The sequence below is a fragment of the Mauremys mutica genome, chromosome 6 (genome assembly GCF_020497125.1).
Source record: "Mauremys mutica isolate MM-2020 ecotype Southern chromosome 6, ASM2049712v1, whole genome shotgun sequence".
NCBI lineage: Eukaryota > Metazoa > Chordata > Testudines > Geoemydidae > Mauremys > Mauremys mutica.
In genome coordinates, this window is record NC_059077.1 from 40149 (window position 1) to 59948 (window position 19800).

At 49.9% G+C, this 19800-nt stretch overlaps 1 protein-coding gene across 1 annotated transcript in view; it reads right to left on the reverse strand.

The window, feature by feature from the left end:
* Positions 1–576: 576 nt before the first annotated feature.
* ARHGEF39 (Rho guanine nucleotide exchange factor 39) overlaps positions 577–19800 on the reverse strand; it is a 69861-nt gene continuing 50637 nt past the window's right edge. Inside the window, exons 7-11 of the mRNA XM_045022428.1 lie at positions 13280–13408; positions 4577–4806; positions 2109–2197; positions 1726–1842; positions 577–1064 (exon numbers count right to left, since the gene is read on the reverse strand). Of these exons, the coding sequence (XP_044878363.1) occupies positions 1734–1842; positions 2109–2197; positions 4577–4806; positions 13280–13408 (557 nt within the window). The 3' untranslated portion in view covers positions 577–1064; positions 1726–1733. The remainder of the gene's footprint in view (positions 1065–1725; positions 1843–2108; positions 2198–4576; positions 4807–13279; positions 13409–19800) is intronic.

Genomic DNA, 19800 nt, shown 5'->3' on the forward strand with positions numbered 1-19800 from the left:
AACACCCTGACATTAGCACCCCTCTTCCCCCTCACACAGCAAGCAGGAGGCTCCCGGGAGCAGCTCAGGGCAGTGGGAGGAGGGAGGGACAGCTGAACTGCCGGCAACTGATAGCCTGCTAGGCGGCTGCCGCACAGGGAACTTAGGGGAGCTGATGGGGGGCTGCCTGTCCATGCTGGTTCTAAGCCCCCACCAGCTGGCTCCAATGTGCTGCTCTTTCTGCAAGCAGTGGACAAAGCAGGCGGCTGCCAAACAACGTTATAAGGGAGCACTGCGCAACTTTAAATGAGCATGTTCTCTAATTGATCAGCAACGAAACATTAACCAGGATGATGCTAAGTGAGGAGTTACTGTATTTCATAGGGACTGTGGTGGGAACTAGAAATAAAAGGTCACTGAGTGCACAGCTGGTGGAGCTTGTGTAGTTTCTGCAGGGAAGAAGATGGGGGTAGAGTGGGCCTGTTACAGTCTTATACTGCCCAGTACAAATATATTAAGTCTATTCCCTGAAAGGAATAACAATGTCAGTTTATTATTTTAAATAGCTATCCAAACATTTCAACAAACCACAGTGGATTAGATAAAACAATAAAACAAGTTTATTAACTACAAAGATGGATTTTAAGTGAGTACGAGTAATGAGCCATAAAAGTCAGAAATGGTTACAAGAAAAATAAAACAATCCCTGGTGCCTAACAATAGATTATATTCAAAACAAAGATTTCTCACCACATGCTTTCAGCAGTCTTGCTGACCAAACTCTTTACATAAGGACCCCTCCCCCAGAGTCCAATGGCCGCTTCCTTTGTTTTGTCAGATGCAGAAAATGCGATGGGAATGGAGAGAGAGTTCTCTGCCCCCTTTGGGAGCATTTCCAGGCGGGAGCAAGGTGACAGGCCATTTGTGTGGAAGGAACTCCATGCTGTTTTTTTGCTAAGATAAAGATTTTTGCCCGTCCCCTTTCCTGCCAAAGAATGGCCATTTAGCAGGTAATGTCCATCAGCCTTGTTTACACCTGGCTGAGGTATCTCTGACGAACTGCTTTGGCCACTTCCCAAACTTATCTGGAAAATATACTTTTATAGTCACAATCTCAGTTTATGCTTGTAACGTCACATATAATGCTGCTGCGTGCATTTTGCCATGATACTACTGATCATCAAATTACAAGTTTTTAAATGATACCTTAAAAGGCATACTTGTACAAACATTATTACAGTAGTGTGTAGGGTGTGAACACAAGGGTATCATCTGTCACACAGGTCCACTTTTTGTGTATCCCCACAATACACACACCTAAGTTCTCTGTAAGCTGCATGACCACGCAGCAGAGGCGCCCTGCCGGAGCCATCACGGCTGGGGAGAGGCACCTCTCCCCAGCCCCAAGCTGCTATGCTGAGAGAGGGCTGGGGGGAGTCCTTTCTCCCTGCTGCAGTCCCAGGGCAGCGTACACCCTGAACCCCCCAACCCAGAGCCCACAACCCCAGCCAGAGCCTGCACCCCACTCTCTGCCCTAGCCCTGAGCCCCCTCCAGAACCCCTCATCCCTGACCACGCTCCAGAGCCCTCGCCCACCCGCACACTAACCCTCTGCCCCAGCCCTGAGCCCCCTCCCAAACTCCAAACCCCTCAGCCCCACCCCTGCCACACATCACCTCCATTTTGGTACACTTAAAATTAATTCCGTACATGGACATAAAAAATTAGAGGGAACATTGACACACACCTTTGCTCTCATAAATCCTGGCACATTTCCTGGACTGTGTGGGTATCTCTTGAGCTGACAGGTTGTTCTGTCAGGTATTCCTTCTGGTGTACAAAGGTGGGCCTGGCTTTCAGCTGCCTAGGGAAAAGAACAAACGAGGAAAAACCCACTCTAACATTTTGTTCACCCGCACCATGAGATTATTCCTTCTAAGGCTTGCCTTCAGAGTCAAAGCTCCCTTTCCTTCCCACAATCAGCCTGGTACTATAGCCACTCATCTTGTGGATACACTTCCAGAAGCCCACATGATCACTTTGGTGCACTGTCTCACCTCCTACTCCACAAGTACACATTAAGAGAAAAAAATGTCACCTACTGAACAACAGAAAGCAGATAAGACCTACCTGATAGCAGTTGTCAGATTCAGATACCAGTTGTTAATATCCTCCTGGTTGCTCGACATCAGCAGCAGTGTCTTGTGGGGAAAGGAGAGCTGAAAGAAGAGAACATAATAGCTACACTTGGTCAGACCAATTATTCCTCTAGTCTAGTATATCTTCCAGTAGCAGCCAGGGCCAGATGTTTCAGGGGGAAGGAACAGAACAGAAGGAGAAAGGCGTTGAGTCCAACACCCATCTTTAACATTTCCTTTGCCCCAGACAGCAGCCCTGCCACAGAAACAACCAGCACCTCATCCCATCCTACACATTTCTGTAATCTTCCTTTTGCAATAGAAAAGCAACAAGGCTGTCCAGCTCCAGGCTATACTGGCACAGAAACAGACCTGCCCTACTCTGTTCCATTCCAGCTGATGATCTCAAAATACTTCACACAATTAAATATTCCTCCCAGCACCCTATGGAGGTAGTAAATCAATGCCACCCTTGATACTCTGTTCATACTCCAGTATCTGTCCCTTAATCCACGCTGCCCCACTGAATTGAACATCCTTGTTATTCAATCCACCACTCGCCCCAAGTTCAAGTTGCGGTCAGACTACTTCCCCCATACAGCTCGTAAGGAGTGATCCAAAATAAACTCTCTTTAAAGGTATTCCTTCTGGTCTTCCCACCATGTCCCATCTTGCCTGCCTTTGCCACAGAGCTCTCCATAGAGCCAGGATTTTCACAATGGTGTTTTATACACAGAGTGAAGTCACTGCTTAAATATAATCCCTTGTAATGGGGCTAGCTGCATGCCATGTGCCCCGTCATGGCCTTGGGGATACACTACGGGCAGCCTGTCTCAGATTCCCCCTCAAATGATTTCTTGAACTCCACACAGGCTTTTCTTGTCCATTCACCACCCCTTCTGGGGGCATATGTCCAAATTTGTTCACATAATAAAGTTCAAAAAATCCCCTGCAAGTTCTAAAACACTCCATTGGTTTTACCTTCTTGTTGGGTCCCCAGGCTTTTCCTGGCTATAGTCTCAGCAGGGAAATCCCACATCACAGATCTTTTGGCTAGAGCCTACTCACTCTCAGCAGGCTCCAATTTACCCTGTGCCCGGGCCTGCCTGCCTGGGGCCTTTCCTACATTGGCAGACCACATGCAGGCCCTATGTGTCTTGAGCCTCAGGTTTCTAGCTCTGGTTCCAAACCCCCTGGTGTCAAGGTCTTCTCTGTAGGAGCCTCTTTCTTCTTTCAGTTTATTGAGCTTCACACTTCACTGCAGCCACTTGTACTTTATATAAGGGATTACCTGATCTAATCCAGGTGTGCCTCTGTACTAATAAGGGCTGGCTAGCCCCAGGCCCTCCAGCCCTTACGGAGCAATCCCTGCTGTTACAGCGCTATGTCAACAGGAGAGTTTCTCCGGCTGACATAGCTACCACTTCTTGGGGAGGTGAATTAACTATGCTGACAGGAAAAGCTCTCCTCTCATGATAGAGGTGTCTTCATTTACAGATTTACCTTATACATTGAGAAACTAGCCCAGAAAGGAAGCCTCTTGCTCAAGATCACAGAGCAAGTCTGTGGTGAATCCAGTAGGGCCCAGGAGACCTCACTCTCTGTACTGCATTTTAATGTGGCTCTCTTCTCAGAAGTAACTATAAATGGCAGCACAGGGTCTTAGTTTAAATGTAAATAGACCAATTTGCTTTAGCATTATTGGGACAAGTCAGGAGACGTTTTTCTAACTGTAGGCACTTCAAATGACCTCTGGGATGCTTCTACCCAAGGTATAATAACCCCTAACAGGAGAAGTCCTTGCAGCCAAAAGGCAGATCCTTCACTGAAAAGACATGGGGGAAGAAAGAAAAGCAGCCAGGAGGAGGAGCTCCACCCTTGGCAACAGTTCCAAAGAATCTCTCCACATGTTATCTGGCAGGATTTCAGATGAGCCAAGCCCTAGTGACCACTCTGTTGCCTTTTACTTACCATGCTGCCTTGGGGCCAGTTTGGAAGTAGCCTCTTTGTGGATGCATGGGGATAGCACAATGAGCAGAGCCCAGGCACTGCTTCCTCTGTGCACTCCTAAGGGGGCAAGGGGCCATGCCCCTACCCTGAGCAAAACAAGTACAGTAGTGGGAGCAAGCTGCACACCAGGGAGGTCAGAGAGGAACTGTGCCTCCCACAGAAGTGATATGGGCTCTTCACTCCCTCACTCTTCCACCTGCAGTGAAGCCTCCCTAGTACAATCTAGCTCTTTATATTTATCACTGCCACTATTTTACCCTCTCTAGTCTGCTGCTCCTGCAGCAATTAAGAGACTCACCTTGGCTCTCCCCATCACGGCCTCAGCCACAGGGGTCAGTTACACCCACTATCCTCTCTCATATTAATTCTATTTTAGATCAGGATGTGTTTGTGGGTGGGGGTGGAAATGAGGGCTGTAGGAGCTGCAGCCAGAAACTGAGAGAAACTTACACTGAGCAGCCCTCCTTGGCTCTGGGTATGGCCAAACACTTTGTCCACTGTGCACTGGTTAAGTGGATAGACTGCCTGGCAAGAAAACTTGTCTGAATTCAGGGGATGCAGTGGATGGCAGGGCTTCGTCGCAACCAAGATATCGGAGAAGAGGAAGAACATCTTACGCTTCACTTCTTCACCCTTTGTGGGCACCACCATAAGCCAGCCTTCTTGGATATACCAGCGCCCTGGTTGTGTGGGGGGAAAAAGCACAACTGTGAGATGGGACTCAATCATGACACAGGCAATATCAATTAAAGGAATAAAGTGAACTACTCATATCGATTACTGTGTTTTAAATAAACTATTAATCACTCAGGAAATAGCCCTCAATGTGACTGAGGGCAGTGTTATGAAACCTCTGCTCAATGTGCAGAAAGTGCTCAGAAAGAGCATGCAGGCATGAATAAAAAGTGTTATATGCATGTGGAATGATACTGAATTATAATGCCATTATAAAAGTAATGGGACACCCTCCTGGCGTATTGTGTTCAGATATGCCCACCCTACTTCAAAACAAATGTAACAGAAAAAGAAGGGTTGAGAGAGATTGACTGTTTACCTTAAAGAAAAGAGGACTAAGGGGTTCTTCTTCAAGTGCTTGTTCATATCAATTCCAATCAGGTGTGTACACACACACATGCACGTTGGCCAGAAGATCTTTCCATTAACAGCATCTGTTGGGTCGGCCTGGGCACCCTCTGGAGTCGCGCCCTCATGGCACCTAATATATAGCCCTGCCTGCCACCCCTTCAGTTCCTTCTTACCGCCAGTGACGGTAGCTGGAACTTCCCTTGGCTCTTGCTCAGCAAGTTCTCTTTGTTATTCTGTGTATATAATTAGATAGTTAATACCAGTTAAAAGTTTAGTACAGTATAGTAGTTGGGGAGTTCCCTCCCCCCCAGCCCCAGCACCATGGCATGCCGCAGTCCCTGGGATTTAAGAACTGCGTGGCTTGCGCCAAGCGCATGCCTAAGAGTGGTCCACACTCATCGTGTCTTAGGTGCCTGGGGGAGACCCATCAGAAAGATTGTTGCAAGATCTGCCGCAAGTTCTGCCCAAGAACACTTAAAGAATGGGAACAGCAGCTGATGGTGATCCTCATGGAGGCAGCCTTGTGCCCCCACTCCAACCCGGGCTCAAGAGACCCGACCCCAACGACGTCCTCGACACGGAGTGCCCCAGCGCAGTTGGCGACTTTGGTGCCGAGGAAGGACTCCTCCAGGGACGTTCGTCACCTCCACGGCTCCTCACAGGGCCCATCTGATAGTAGGCACCGCTCCCATTCACCAGTGCTGCAAAAGAAGAAAAAGCCGGACGACCATTCTCCTCCGGCTAAGCCTCAAGAAGTGCGACCCCACGCGGGCCACTCCTCGGCATCTCCTTCCAGGGCTGTGTTGACTCCTGCCCAGGTGAGGTAGTCGAGTCCGGCCCCACCTCAATCTCTGGCGCCTATGCAGCAGCTTCAGCTCCCGTCCATGCCGGAAGCTTACCAGGCCACCAGAGATATCCTCCACCTGATGGCACCGTTCTCACCTGCCAGGGAGGAACCCTCAGCGCTAACGGAGCCCCGTCCTCCAGTGCATTCCAAGGGAAAGCTGGCTATGATGTCGAGGCACTCCCCTTCGCCTTGTCTATCGGCACCTACACGCTCCCACAGAGAGCCTTCCTGCTCCTCGAGCTCTCAACTTTTGAGGCACCAAGGATCAGCTCCTCCATGGTCTTCAGTGTCTGAGACCTCAGAGTCAGAGCCCGACTCCTACCGCTCAAGTACCAGCAGAAGCCATAGAACGAGATCGGGCAGAGATAGAAGGGAGCAGCAGGTGTGGCCTCCGCAGTGGCAGAATCCACCTCAATGGTCCTTCTGGATTCCCTGGGCTTATCACCAGGGCCAGGGAGGAACCCAGGGCCCATGCTCAGCAATGTCTTCAGTCACCTCTGCTACTGTCATGCCGCCTTCCACCGCACATCCGCACCTGGCGCCTACAGTCCCGACGCCTTTCCCTCCAGCACCGTCGTTGACTCCGGCACCGTGCTCAGCTCCGACTTCGGCATTGGCCTTTACGACATCGACACACCCGTCTCCCACGCCTACACCCTGGTCGACGTTGACTTCAATTCAGACACCGGGCCCCCCGACCTCGGCTGCTCCTGTGAGCATGCCGATGCAGATCCTTCCTGTGAGCCTGATGCTGACACCGACTATGCCGCCTTCGGCCCCGTCACCATCATTGGCACCACCTCCTCCAACGCTGCCCTGGGAATCACGTGACCCATCGGGGGCAGGGAGCTTCCACCACCGGCACATGCTTCCTCCTCCTCGTTTGGCTGGGTCGTCCATAGCTCCTGCGTTAGAGGACAACAGAGTTCTACAGCAGTCGCCCCGCAGGGCTGCCCAAGGCTTGGGCATCAAGGCCAAGGAGGTGGTTGAGGACACGGATCCCACGGTGGACATCCTAGCACCCTCAGGGCCCTCACAGGTAGCATTACCCCTCATAAAGACGGTGGTGGACACCTCCAAAACTCTATGGCAGACACCAGCATCTCTACCACCCACTGCCAAATGCAATGAGCACTGCTATTTTGTCCCTTCCAGAGGCTTTGAGCATCTCTACTCCCATTCACCTCCGGAATCGTTGGTCGTTGACGGGGCTAACCAGCGGGAGAGACAAGGTTTCCAAGATCCTTACCCAAAGAACAGGGACAGTAAACGCCTCGTGGGTAGGAAAATCTACTCCACCAGTGGTTTACAACTCCATATTGCTAACCAGCAGGCCATTGTGTGTAGGTACTCTTATAACACCTGTGCTTCCATGGCTAAGTTCACGGAGCTCGTCCCTTCAGACTCTTGGTCTGAGTTCACCACCTTGGTGGAAGAAGGAAAATTAGTCTCCTGCGCTTCATTGCCGGCAACCTTAGATGCTGCAGACGCTGCCACAAGAGTCATGGCGACAGGGCTATGTGACAGGGGGCCTGGTTGCAAGTCTCAGGGCTACCCTACGAAGTCCAACAAATGATTCAGGACCTCCCGTTTGAGGGTGAGACTCTGTTTTCAGAGAAGACGGACAAACGGCTCCACAGCCTAAAAGATTCCCGAGCCACCCTCAGACCTGGGCTTGCATACTCTTGGCCACTCAGCAGAGACACTTCTGCCCACAACCTCCTCAAAGGTTCCAGCAGCAGAACCGCCAGGACAACTCTAGGAGGAGGAACCGGAGCAATAGGAGAAGACAACATCCCTCCGCTAATCAGAGCCAGCCCAAACCGCCCTCTGGCCCTAAACCGGCATTTTGAAGGTGCGGTCGAGGTCGGCGCACCAGTCCAGAGACTGAATTCACCCCGCCGTACCTCTTCCTCCCGACTATCCCCTTTCTACCATGCATGGTCCCATATAACTTCGGATCGCTGGGTGCTTCACACGGTAGAGAGGAGATACTCCATCCAATTCTGTGCCCTCCCGCCTTTCCACCCCCCTTCCCTGTCCCTCTTCAGGGACGCTTCTCACAAGCAACTTCTCATTCAGGAGGTGCAATCACTCCTAGCGCTGTGGGCTGTGGAGGAGGTTCCACTGGAGCACAGGGACAAGGGTTTCTATTCCTGCTATTTCCTAATACCGAAGGCCAAAGGCGGCCTAAGGCCTATCCTGGACCTCCACGACCTCAACAAGTTTGCGAGGAAACTCAGGTTCCACATGGTCTCCTTGACCTCCATTATCCCTTCACTGGATCCAGCAGACTGGTATGCCACCCTCGACTTGAAGGATGCGTATTTTCACATAGCAATAGCGCAAAACCACAGAAAGTACCTCAGGTTTGTGATCAATGGTTCCCATTACCAACTTGCTGTCCTCCCTTTCGGCCAGTCAGAAGCACCTCAAGTCTTCACCAAGTGCATGGCAGTCGTCGCCACCTTTCTGTGGAAACATCAGGTACAGGCGTCCCCATACCTTGATGACCGGCTGATCAAAGGCCGATCCAGGGCTCAGGTGGAAGCACAGGTGGCATTCATCAGAGCCACCTTCGAGAATCTGGGCCTCCAGCTGAACGAGGTGAAATTGACTCTGTCCCCGGTCCAGAGGATACAGTTCATAGGGGCAGTTCTAGACTCAACCCAAGCCAGATCATTCCTCCCACAGGTGAGATTCCAGGCTCTTGATGCCATGATCCAGGGAGTCAGGCAGTTCCCCACCACCACCGTGAGAAATTGTGTCAAACTGCTCGGCCATATGGTGGCCTATAGGTACGTGGTTCGGCACGCCAGACTTCGGCTTCAGCTGCTTTAGTCATGGCTTGTGTCAGTGTACAGACCTGCCAGGGACAGCTTGGACAGGATTGTGACCCTGCCTCACCCCATCCTCGACTGACTCCTGTGGTGGATGGATGCTCACCAGGTGTGCTCGGGGGTCCCCTTCACTGCCCCACAGCCATCCCTGACACTAGTGACGGACGCATCAGATTTGGGGTGGGGAGCTCATCTGGAGGACCACAGGACTCAGGGCCTCTGGTCACAGACAGATCTCCATCTTCATATCAATGTCAGGGAGCTCAGGGCGGTACGCCTAGCATGTCAGTCATTCCACACATATCTAGCAGGTCGATGTGTATCAGTCATGATGGACAATATGACTGCAATGTTCTATATCAACAAACGGGGGTGCACGTTCCTCTCCCCTGTGCCAGGAAGCCTTCAGGTTATGGGACTTTTGTATAGAGCACTCAGTCAACAGGCGTCGTACCTTCCAGGGATCCAAAACGAGCTGGCAGACAGCCTCAGCAAGTCTTTTCACAGCCATGAGTGGTCCCTTCACCCGGATGTCGCATCTTCGCTCTTCCAGATGTGGGGCTGTCCCCTGATCAACCTCTTCACCACATGACACAACAGGAAGTGTCAGCAGTTCTGCTCCTTCCAGAATTATAGTCCGGGCTTCACAGTGGACGTGTTCCTCCTCCATTTGGGGGGGAACGCTTCTATACACCTTCCCACCCATACCACTTGTCCACAAGGTCCTGCTCGAGATTTGCAGAGACCAGGCTTAGGTCATTTTCATAGCACCAGCTTGGCCCCGCCAGCATTGGTACATGTCTCTCCTAGACTTGTCAGTGGGAGCCCTGATTACCCTGCTGCTTTTCCTGGACCTTCTCATACAGGATCACGGGCAGCTCCAGCACCCAAACCTGCAGTCACTGCACCTCACAGCCTGGAAGCTCCATGGCTGAATACATTTGAGCTCTCCTAATCAGAACAAGTCAGACACCTGATTGGAATGGACATGAACAACACATCTAGAAGAACAACAGTTACGAGAAGGTGAGTAACCATTTTATATGATAAAGGGATACAAAACAATAAAGGGGATAGAAAAAGTAAATCAATCAAGTATTTCTATTCATCTTCTCTCATATAATACAAGGGAAAAGGCAGCAAATTAACATCTATTTCATGCACTGCATCATTAGCCTGGCACTCTCTGCCACAAGGCAAAGAGTTTACCAGGGTATTTTTAAAGAAGATTGGGTCTCTGTAAGTACAGAGAGAACATGCACAGCTTTATTATATTTAACATAAGATAAAAAAGGACATGATCCCTCCTGGTTCAGGACAAACTAACCTCAAACTGATGGGAATTCGGAAGAAACTTATCCATGGGTAGGTTATTCATAGATTTTTAAGGCCAAAAGGGTCCACTATGATTATGTAGTCTGACTTGCATAACACATGCCAGAGAATTTCAGCAGCATTTTGTACATCAAGCCTGTAACTTCTGAGTTGAACTAGAACATATATCCTTTAGAAAAAGGCATCCAGTCTTGATGTAAAAACTTCCAAATTATGAAGAATCCACCAATGTTCCTTGGCATAGTGTTTTAACAACAGGAGGAAGAATCACTTTTGTAGTGATAATCAGGGTGGCCCATTTCAAACAGTTGACAAGAAGGTGAGAGTAACAGTAGGGGAAAATTAGCATGGGGAAATTAGTTTTTAGTTCTTGTAATGACCCATCCATTCCCAGTCTTTGTTCAGCCCTAATTTGATAGTGTCCAGTTTGCAAATTAATTCTAGTTCTGCAGTTTTTCATTGGAGAACTCTGTTCAAAATAGCAGCAGATTGAATCACGACTGGCATTCATAGTCCGTTACCCTCCAGTTTTTAAATTCTCAGCCATTTTTGGTGGGTTTATTTAAACCATGTGACTTTAGGAATTACACCCATGTGACAGCATAGGCTTGCAGTTACTAGTAATGAAATATGCATTGGAGAAGGGGGCTGAACCTGGATCTGCCTGCTACATGGGGACTGCCCTAACCACTGGACTATAGAGACAGCCATTCTAATTCTCTGGCCCAATGTGCATTTGATTATTTCAACAGGTTCAACAGGAGCGCCAGAGAGCCCTGCCCCAGAATACCCCATAGCTCAGTGGTTAGGGGGAGGTGGGCAGGGCTGGCTCCAGACCCCAGCACGCCAAGCGCGCGCTTGGGGCGGCGTCCTGGGGGAGGGCGACAGGCGGCTCCGGTGGACCTCCCGCAGACGTGCCTGCGGAGGGTCCGCTGGTCCCGCGGCTCCGGTGGAGCATCCGCAGGCGTGCCTGCGGGAGGTCCACCAGAGCCGCAGGACTGGCGACCAGCAGAGCGCCCCCCGTGGCATGCCGCCCTGCCTGGGGCGGCGCAAATCCTAGAGCCGCCCCTGGAGGTGGGAAGCCACAGTTAAAATCTGTTCTCCACAGCTGGCAGCGGTGGGAATTGAACCTGTCTCTCCCACATCCTAAGTGAGCGCCTTAACCACTAGGCTAAGTAATATCTGGTCCCCTGACTTGTACCATTTTGTGTAGGTTTAGGGGTGCTCCAAGCATGCCTAGTGAATCAGACCCCAAAAGCAAGATAGGAAGGAGAACACTAGCCTGGAGAACACCACTGTGGTTTAGGTGCAAGTTACGGACCAAACTGGTCATTTGTGTCAGGACTGAGGTAGCTTTGTGCACACACAGCCACTTTAAATCGCAGAAATTCAGATGCCTAGGGACTTTAGCCACCTTCAGGGTTAGGAGACAGCCAAGCAAGGGTTTTGCGTACACTAGTGGTGCCTAACTGCCACTTTAGGCACCAAGGCCCCCTTCTGAATCCGACTAAGTGCTTTCCAGAGTCTCTGGTTTTCAAATTATCAACCTCCATTTCTAATGTACGAGTTTGTACTCAGCTATACTGAAAAGCCTATATTTTTGTTTGATTTTGCCTAGCTTATCTAGCTACACTGATCACTCATTATTTTCCACCCCACCAGTGTAATTTAGAAACTTGTCAGCTGCTGTGGCATAGCTAGGAGTGGAAATTTGGGTGGGCCCCGACTTTCAGGTGGACGAACAATGAAGACTGTGATAGCTCAGCTTCTCCCCGATGCCACACCCTCTTCCTAGGGCTTTCCCTGCTGAGCTGGGCATGTGTATAGGGTGGCTCAAAAAATGGCAGAACTGTTGGAGCATAGCTTTCTGAAGGGCAGACACATAGCACCGTCCTGGATTTCAGGTGCCCAAGGTGTGCACAGGGATTTAAATGACTATTTTTGGGGGGCACTTAAAATGCTGGCCCCTCACCCAATGCCCCTGGGCCCTGCTGCTTCCCCCACCCTCCTGGCTCCCACCCTGCTCCCCGTGGCGTCCTCCTCCTCACCACTGTCCTGGGCTCCAAACACTTACTGGAGGTTGCAGGTGAGAAAGGGATGGAACTCAGTAGGCTTCCCGGTTCCTATTTCACAGAACTCTGCTGCCAGCCCAGTTTCCCTGCTCTTGGCGCCATCTAGCAGGGCTCAGTGGGAGCACTAGCTGCGGTGCCTTTCCTAGGCACGTCTCCAGCCCGACTTCCACCATGGCAGAAAGGGGGGAGGAGGGGCTAGGGAAGGGAATCCCAGGGCAGGGGCCAAGGCAGAAGCTGCAGACAGAGCCAGAGATGATTAATGGGTAGGGGGAGAGGGGGGAAGGGCATGCCTCTTATGTTCTCTCACAAATCATTAACAACATTAGTCTGCACAGGCACAGAACCCATGCCTGCACCCACCTTCCTCTACAGACAAAATATACTGGCCACTCTTGGAAACAGAAGACTTGACTAGATGGACCATTAGGTTGATCTGGTGTGGCAATTATTGTCAACCAACATTCCTCGATTTTGCCAGTGCACTGCAGGGGCAAAACACCAGTTCACATGCCACCAGAACATATTGGAGTCTTGCCTTTTTTTTGGGCGGGGGGGAAGTGAGGGAGAGAGGTGAGTGCGCATGAGGGATGAAAACACAAATGTCAGCTTGCTCTACTTATTAAAAGATGAGATGGAGACAGTAGCTACATTTTCCCAAACTAATGTCCATGACCTAATTTGGATCATTTTCCTGTCCTCACTGCAAGTCATAAATTCCTCCCAGTTGAGTAACACCTGCAAGTGCCATTAACCTGCTACTTACCTCCACTTCCAAGTCATTAAATGTGAATCCAGCCAGGCAGCCCCATTCCCTGAGGGCCCACTAGTCACCTCTCCCCATAATTTGCCATTTATCATAACCTGTTTGTGAGATATTAGCCAATTTTCCTCTCCAAGTCTATTTGAATTGAATCAGAAGTGACCACAAAGCAGTATCCAAATTCACTTAATCTGGCTGATGAGTAGAACCCACCTGGAGTAAGCACCTTGGTCTTCTGTCCTTTGAGAAGTTTCTGGACCCGAAGCAGTTGCACTGAGTTCTCATGGCTGCGAATTGTGCTGTGGACCCACTGAGACACCTCAGAAACAGATTTCACAGCTTCTGAAATTAGCATAGCATATCAGTAAAAAACCACTTCACTGCTAGTGACCTACATTAGGTTGGGAAATAGATAAAATTGCCAGCACCGGAGAAGAGCATGTAGATGGCTCTACCCAATCCTATCGCTGAAATCTGGGAGTTGAGCAGATTACTTACCTGTAACTGGAGGTTCTTCGAGATCACAGAATCATAGACTATCAGGGTTGGAAGGGACCTCACGAGGTCATCTAGTCCAACCCCCTCCTCAAAACAGGACCAATACCCAACTAAATCATCCCAGCCAGAGATGTGTGGTCCCTCTCTGTATTCCAAAAGTGGGTGTGCTTGCCCGCCATAGCTGAAAGTTTTTAGTAGCAGGGTCAGTTGACCTGCACCTGAGTCATACATTGCCTCATGCTACAGACAAGATTGTAGGAGGCCATGCGGGGCAATGCCCCTTCAGTAACCCTCTCACCACTAAGTAGCACAGTCTGCAGTAGAGGGGGATGGTGGGTGGGTGGGTGTGACCACGTCTCTGGATGGGCCACACTGACAATGCAGGTCGTTATCAATGACTCCATGTCTAGTTGACAGCCGGTTTCAAGTGGAGTGCCCCAAGGGTTGGTCCTGGGGCCACTTTTGTTCAATATCTTCATTAACGATCTGGAGGATGGCGTGGACTGCACTCTCAGCAAGTTTGCAGATGACACTAAACTGGGAGGAGTGGTGGATACGCTGGAGGGTAGGGATAGGATACAGAGGGACCTAGACAAATTAGAGGATTGGGCCAAAAGAAACCTGATGAGGTTCAACAAGGACAAGTGCAGAGTCCTGCTCTTAGGACGGAAGAATCCCATTCACCGTTACAGACTAGGGACCGAATGGCTAGGAAGCAATTCTGCAGAAAAGTACCTAGGGGTTACAGTGGACGGGAAGCTGGATATGAGTCGACAGTGTGCCCTTGTTGCCACGAAGGCTAATGGCATTTTGGACTGCATAAGTAGGGGCATTGCCAGCAGATCGAGGGACGTGATCATTCCCCTCTATTTGACATTGGTGAGGCTTCATCTGGAGTACTGTGTCCAGTTTTGGGCCCCACACTATAAGAAAGATGTGGAAAAATTGTAAAGAGGCTGAGGGAACTGGGATTGTTTAGTCTGCAGAAGAGAAGAATGAGGGGGGATTTGATAGCTGCTTTCAACTACCTGAAAGGGGGTTACAAAGAGGATGGATCTAGACTGTTTTCAGTGGTACCAGATGACAAAACAAGGAGTAATGGTCTCAAGTTGTAGTGGGGGAGGTTTAGGTTGGATATTAGGAAAAACTTTTTAACTAGGAGGGTGGTGAAGCACTGGAATGGGTTCTCTAGGGAGGTAGTGGAATCTCTTTCCTTAGAGGCTTTTAAGGTCCGGCTTGACAAAGCTCTGGCTGGGATGATTTAGTTGGGAATTGGTCCTGCTTTGAGCAGGGGGTTGGACTAGATGACCTTCTGAGGTCCCTTCCAACCCTGATATTCTATGATTCTATGAATGCCACACTTAGGGCAGACTGCAAGAAATAGGGCCCATAATCCCCAAAACTGGTGGTTTATTCTGTAATCAGATAGCTCTCGTTACTGGATTGGTGAATCTATAGTGCAACACTGGTTAATAAGAAACCAAACCCAATCCCCTTTAGGTATTCCAGCTCTTGGCTCCCATCTAGACAACCAAGTCTAATATAGTGAGGGGTTACTGAAAACCCTATTCACCATACTTAAAGTTCTACCAATCCCAAAGATATTGGACACTTATTCATATGGACCGATGGGTCTCAGATCTTACCCAAATACATGCTCACAGCCAATCCTTAATAACTAAGTCTAAGATTTACTATTGAAAGTAAAAAGAAAGAAGAGAGTTATAAATGGCTAAGGAATCATATACATACAATTGATTGCAAAGTCCTTATATCAGGTTTGTAGCAGTGGTGGAATAAACTGATAGCTTGCAAAAGTCTCTCTAGAAATTACCCAGACAGATTAAGGGTTATCAGTCCTTGTTTAGAGTTTCCTTGTTAGTAATCCAGTCCAGAAACATGAAGCAGGAAATGAAGACAAAATGGAGATGTCTTGCGTGCCTTTTTATATCCTCTGTCCCAAACAAAGCCCACAGCTCCTGTTTATGGAAAGTTACTTGCCCAAGATGGAGCCAGGGTCATATGGGCATATCAAGTCCTTACATGGTTTGCTGACTCACAGGGGTTGGCCATTGGTCCCTTGGTGTCTAAGGCATCCTTTGGGAGAGTTATCTGGGAAGGATGAGTTTCTTCTATGGCCCACTGATAGAGTGAAGTGTCCTTAATGGGCCATCTACACACACGTCTAGTCTTAATGTTACTTTATTTGAGAGGTGTCACCCAGAAACAAACATTTACCTTCTTCAAGTGATAGTCCCTATATGTATTCCAAATGTGGGTGAGTACCAGTAGCGATCAGCTTGGAGACGGGGTGAAGACACAAGAAGTATCGTCATCTGCAGGATGGCATGGCTGATGGCTGTATCTTCTACTGCTTCCCCATGTGATGGCATAGTGGGTGGGGCAGGTATGCACGGAGCGCCAGGTTGCTGCCAGGTCGTGTGTGTCCGCATGGAGTGGGCTGTAATCCTGCCGGGCAGCGGGGTATTAGCCTGCCTGCAGCATTCTGTGATGCATGTAGAGACCCGCTTTGATATGTGCTGTGAAGAGGGGGCTTGTCCTCACGACCTCACCGCAATGCCTACAAAAAGGTATGAAAGGCATGGGTCCTGTCAAGATAGAACGCAAGTGCATGGCAGACGTCCAATGAGTGCAGGGTCCTGTCCCCTGTAGAGACATGTGGCTTAGGATGGAAGACCGGGAGGTGAATGGACTGATTGAGATGGAACTCTGAGACCACTTTCAGAAGAAACTTAGGGTGAAGGCATAATGAAACTTTGTATTTATGGAATACTGTATATGGTAGGTCGGCCATTGTGGTCACCAATTCGCTGACCCACTTAGTGGAAATGATGGCAATGAGAAAGATGACCTTCATGGATAAGTATGAGAGGGAGCACATGGCCAGGGACTCAAAGGGAGGTCTGATGAGGGCAGAGAGTACACGTTTGAGGTCCCAGGGTGGGGATAGTAGGTTTAAGGACAGATGGGAAGTTATTTGTCAGCCTTTTCAGAAAGGGGGTGGGGGGCAAACATTGAGTGGCTGTCAACCAGTGGGAAGAAGGCATTAAGTGTTGCTAAGTGGACTCAGAGGGAGCTGATGGCAAGGCCTGAGGTCATAAGTTCCAGGAGGTAGTCCAGGACGGTAGGAATGAAAGACATCACTGAGGGGGAAGATGGCAGTGTTGCGCTCAGGAGGTGAAATGCATCCATTTCACTGCGGAGAATGCCCATGTGGAAGCCGTGTGCTGTGCTTAAGTATGTGCTACACTGGTGTCAAGCAGACAATGTCTACATGCAAGCACCATCCCAAAGCCAGGAGAGGAGGCAAAGCAGGCCTGGGCAGGGATGTCTGACTCTGCCTCAGTCCTGGGTGAAGAGATCCAGCAGTGTTGGGAGGTGGATTAGGGGACGGGTGGAGAGTCTGAGCAGGTCTGGAAAACCAGAATTGCTGGGACCAAAATGGGGCTATTAACAGGACCATGGCCCAATCGTGTTGGAGCTTGCACAGTACCCCGGGAATTGGGGTTGGGAGAAGGTGTAGTGGAGGCCACCTTGCCACAGAAAAAGGAGAGCATTGACCTAGGAATCATGCCCGTTGGCCCCCCGGGAGCAGTAGAGGGGGAACTTGCAGTTTTTGCAAGTCGCAAAAAGGTCCCGGTGACGGGTGCCCTAGGCATGGCAAAGGCAGAAGAGAGTGAGGTTGTGTAGCTTCCACTTGTGATTGAGGTACCAGATCCGGCTGAATGTGTCCACCAGAGAGTTCTGCATTCCTGGGAGGTACGTCACACAGAGTGTGACATTGTGGCAGATATACCAGTTCCAGAGGCAGATGGTCTCCACACTGGGTGACCAGGACTTGGTGCCCTCCACCTATTTATGTATGCTGCTGCGGTGGTATTAGCGAAGAGGAGATGAACCTGGCATGCTTGGATAAGGGGCAGGAACACAAGGCAGGCAAAGCGGATTGCCCACACCTTCAGGATATTGATGTGCATGTGGGCTTTGTGCTGAATCCAAGCCCCTGGGATGGCATGACCATCCAGGGTGAGCACCCCAACCAGCTAGGGAGGCATCCGTGGTGAGAGTGGTGGTTGGGATGGGAGTGGGGGCGGGTGATGCCTATCATCACTTTGGAAGGGTTGGTCCCCCAGACGAGAGGCCTGAACTAGACTTGGGACAATCAATGTGGTCGACATGGAGCCTGCAGACCGATAGGAGCCACAACTATAGACAGCGCATGTTCAAGCGGGCATGCAGTGTCACATGGGTTCAGGCTGCCATGTGGCCAATAAGACAGAGACAGCGACACACTGTGGTGTGTGGGTTGCGACATAGGACTGCTGTCTGGGTGGCGAAATGGCTTGCCGGGAGAAAGGCCTGAGCCACCATGGAATCCAGGAATGCCCCGATGAAGTGTCTGTGCTGGGAGGAGCATGGATTTTTCCTTGTGGATTCAGATACCAATAGTGGCGAGGAGAGAACAAAGAGCGCAGATGGCTGACGTCGTCTCAGTGAGTACCCCAGCTGCTTTAGTTGAGCTGTGAAGACTTTGGTGAAGACCCTTGGGCCGTTGCAATGCCGAAGGGGAGGACTCTGAACTGGTAGTCGTCGCTGCCCATGCAGAAGCAAAGAAACTTGCAGTGGACTGGGCAGATGTCAGTGTGGAAATATGCATCCTTCATGTTGAGAGCTGTGAACCATGACCCCTGGGAAAGGTAGGGGATGATGGAAGTGAGCGTCACCATATAGAACTCCGTTTTTATGATTAATGTATTGAGTAGTCAGAGATCAAGAAGGAAATGAAAAAGTATGGGGAGTAGAAGCTTTTGCTGACTAAGGGATTAGACACCAGTTCTATTGTGCCTTTCTCAAGGAGGGTGTCTGCCTCGTGTTGTAGGGGGTTGCGATAAGAGAGACTCCCAATAGGCATCTGGGAAAGGCAGAAGGCATGCAGCAGGAGGGGAAAGCAATTTGATTGAGTAACCGTGCTGCATGATCTCTAATACCCAACAATCCATGATGGTCTTGTCCCAATCATAGACAAATAGGGCAAAATGGCCCCCAAAGGTTGGGGGGCTGAGGATGGTGATGTGGGGGGCTCGCAAGTCTCAATATGTGCATCAAAACTGTCACTTCGGTGGATGCCGTGGTGCTGCAGAGAAGTGGCGGTGGCTGAGTGTCATGGACACTGTGACTGAGAGCACCATTGTGCGGGCTCATGATATTGGGGGTAGGTGACCTGGTACGGTGCATAGGAGCATAACTGGATTGCTTTTGATAGGGTGCCAGGATGTATTTCCCAAGAGAACAGACTTGCATCTGAAGAAGTGGGTATTCACCCACGAAAGCTCATGCTGCAAAACGTCTGTTAGTCTATAAGGTGCCACAGGATTCTTTGCTGCTTTTACAGATCCAGACTAACACGGCTATCCCTCTGATACAAGAGAACAGAGTGCTGCTCTAAAGTCCTTCAGAGTGTGGAGGGACTTGTCTATCTTCACTGAGAACAAACTGTCCTCATCAAAGTGGGAGGTCCTGGATGGTGGCCTGTATCTTCCTGGGGAAGCCAGAGGATGGCTGCTAGGACTCTCATTGTATGATGATGGCTGTGGCAAGGGAGTGGGCGGATGTATTTGCTGCATCCACCGCAGCTTGGAGGCTGACCTTGGCCATCAGGTGACCTTCCTCCACCAGGGTCTGGAAGTGCTGCTGTTTGTCTTATGGTAGATCCATAGCTTGCCTAGTTATGAAAGTAATACTTCGCTAGCAGAGTACAGTAGTCACGAGATGTGGAACTGCAGAGCTGTGGAGGAGTATACCTTATGACCAACTGGATCATTTTGTCAACTAGGCTGAAAAGCCCATTATTAAATATTTGTTCCCTGTGTAGGTACTTAGACTGATCAGGTCACCCCTCAATCGACTCTTTGTTAAGCTAAACAAATTGAGCTCCTTGTGTCTGTCACCGTAAGGCAAGTTTTCTAATCCTTCAATCATTTCTTGTGGCACTTCTCTGAACCCTCTCTAATTTATCAACATCCTTCTTGAACTGGACGCAGTATTCCAGCAGCGGTCACACCATTGCCAAATATAGAGGTAAAATAGCCTCTCTACTCCTCCTCAACATCCCAGTTTATGGATCCCAGGGTTGCATTAACTCTTTTGGCCATTGTGTCACATTGGGAGCTCATGTTCAGCTGATTATCCACCAAGACCCGCAAATTTTTTTTTAG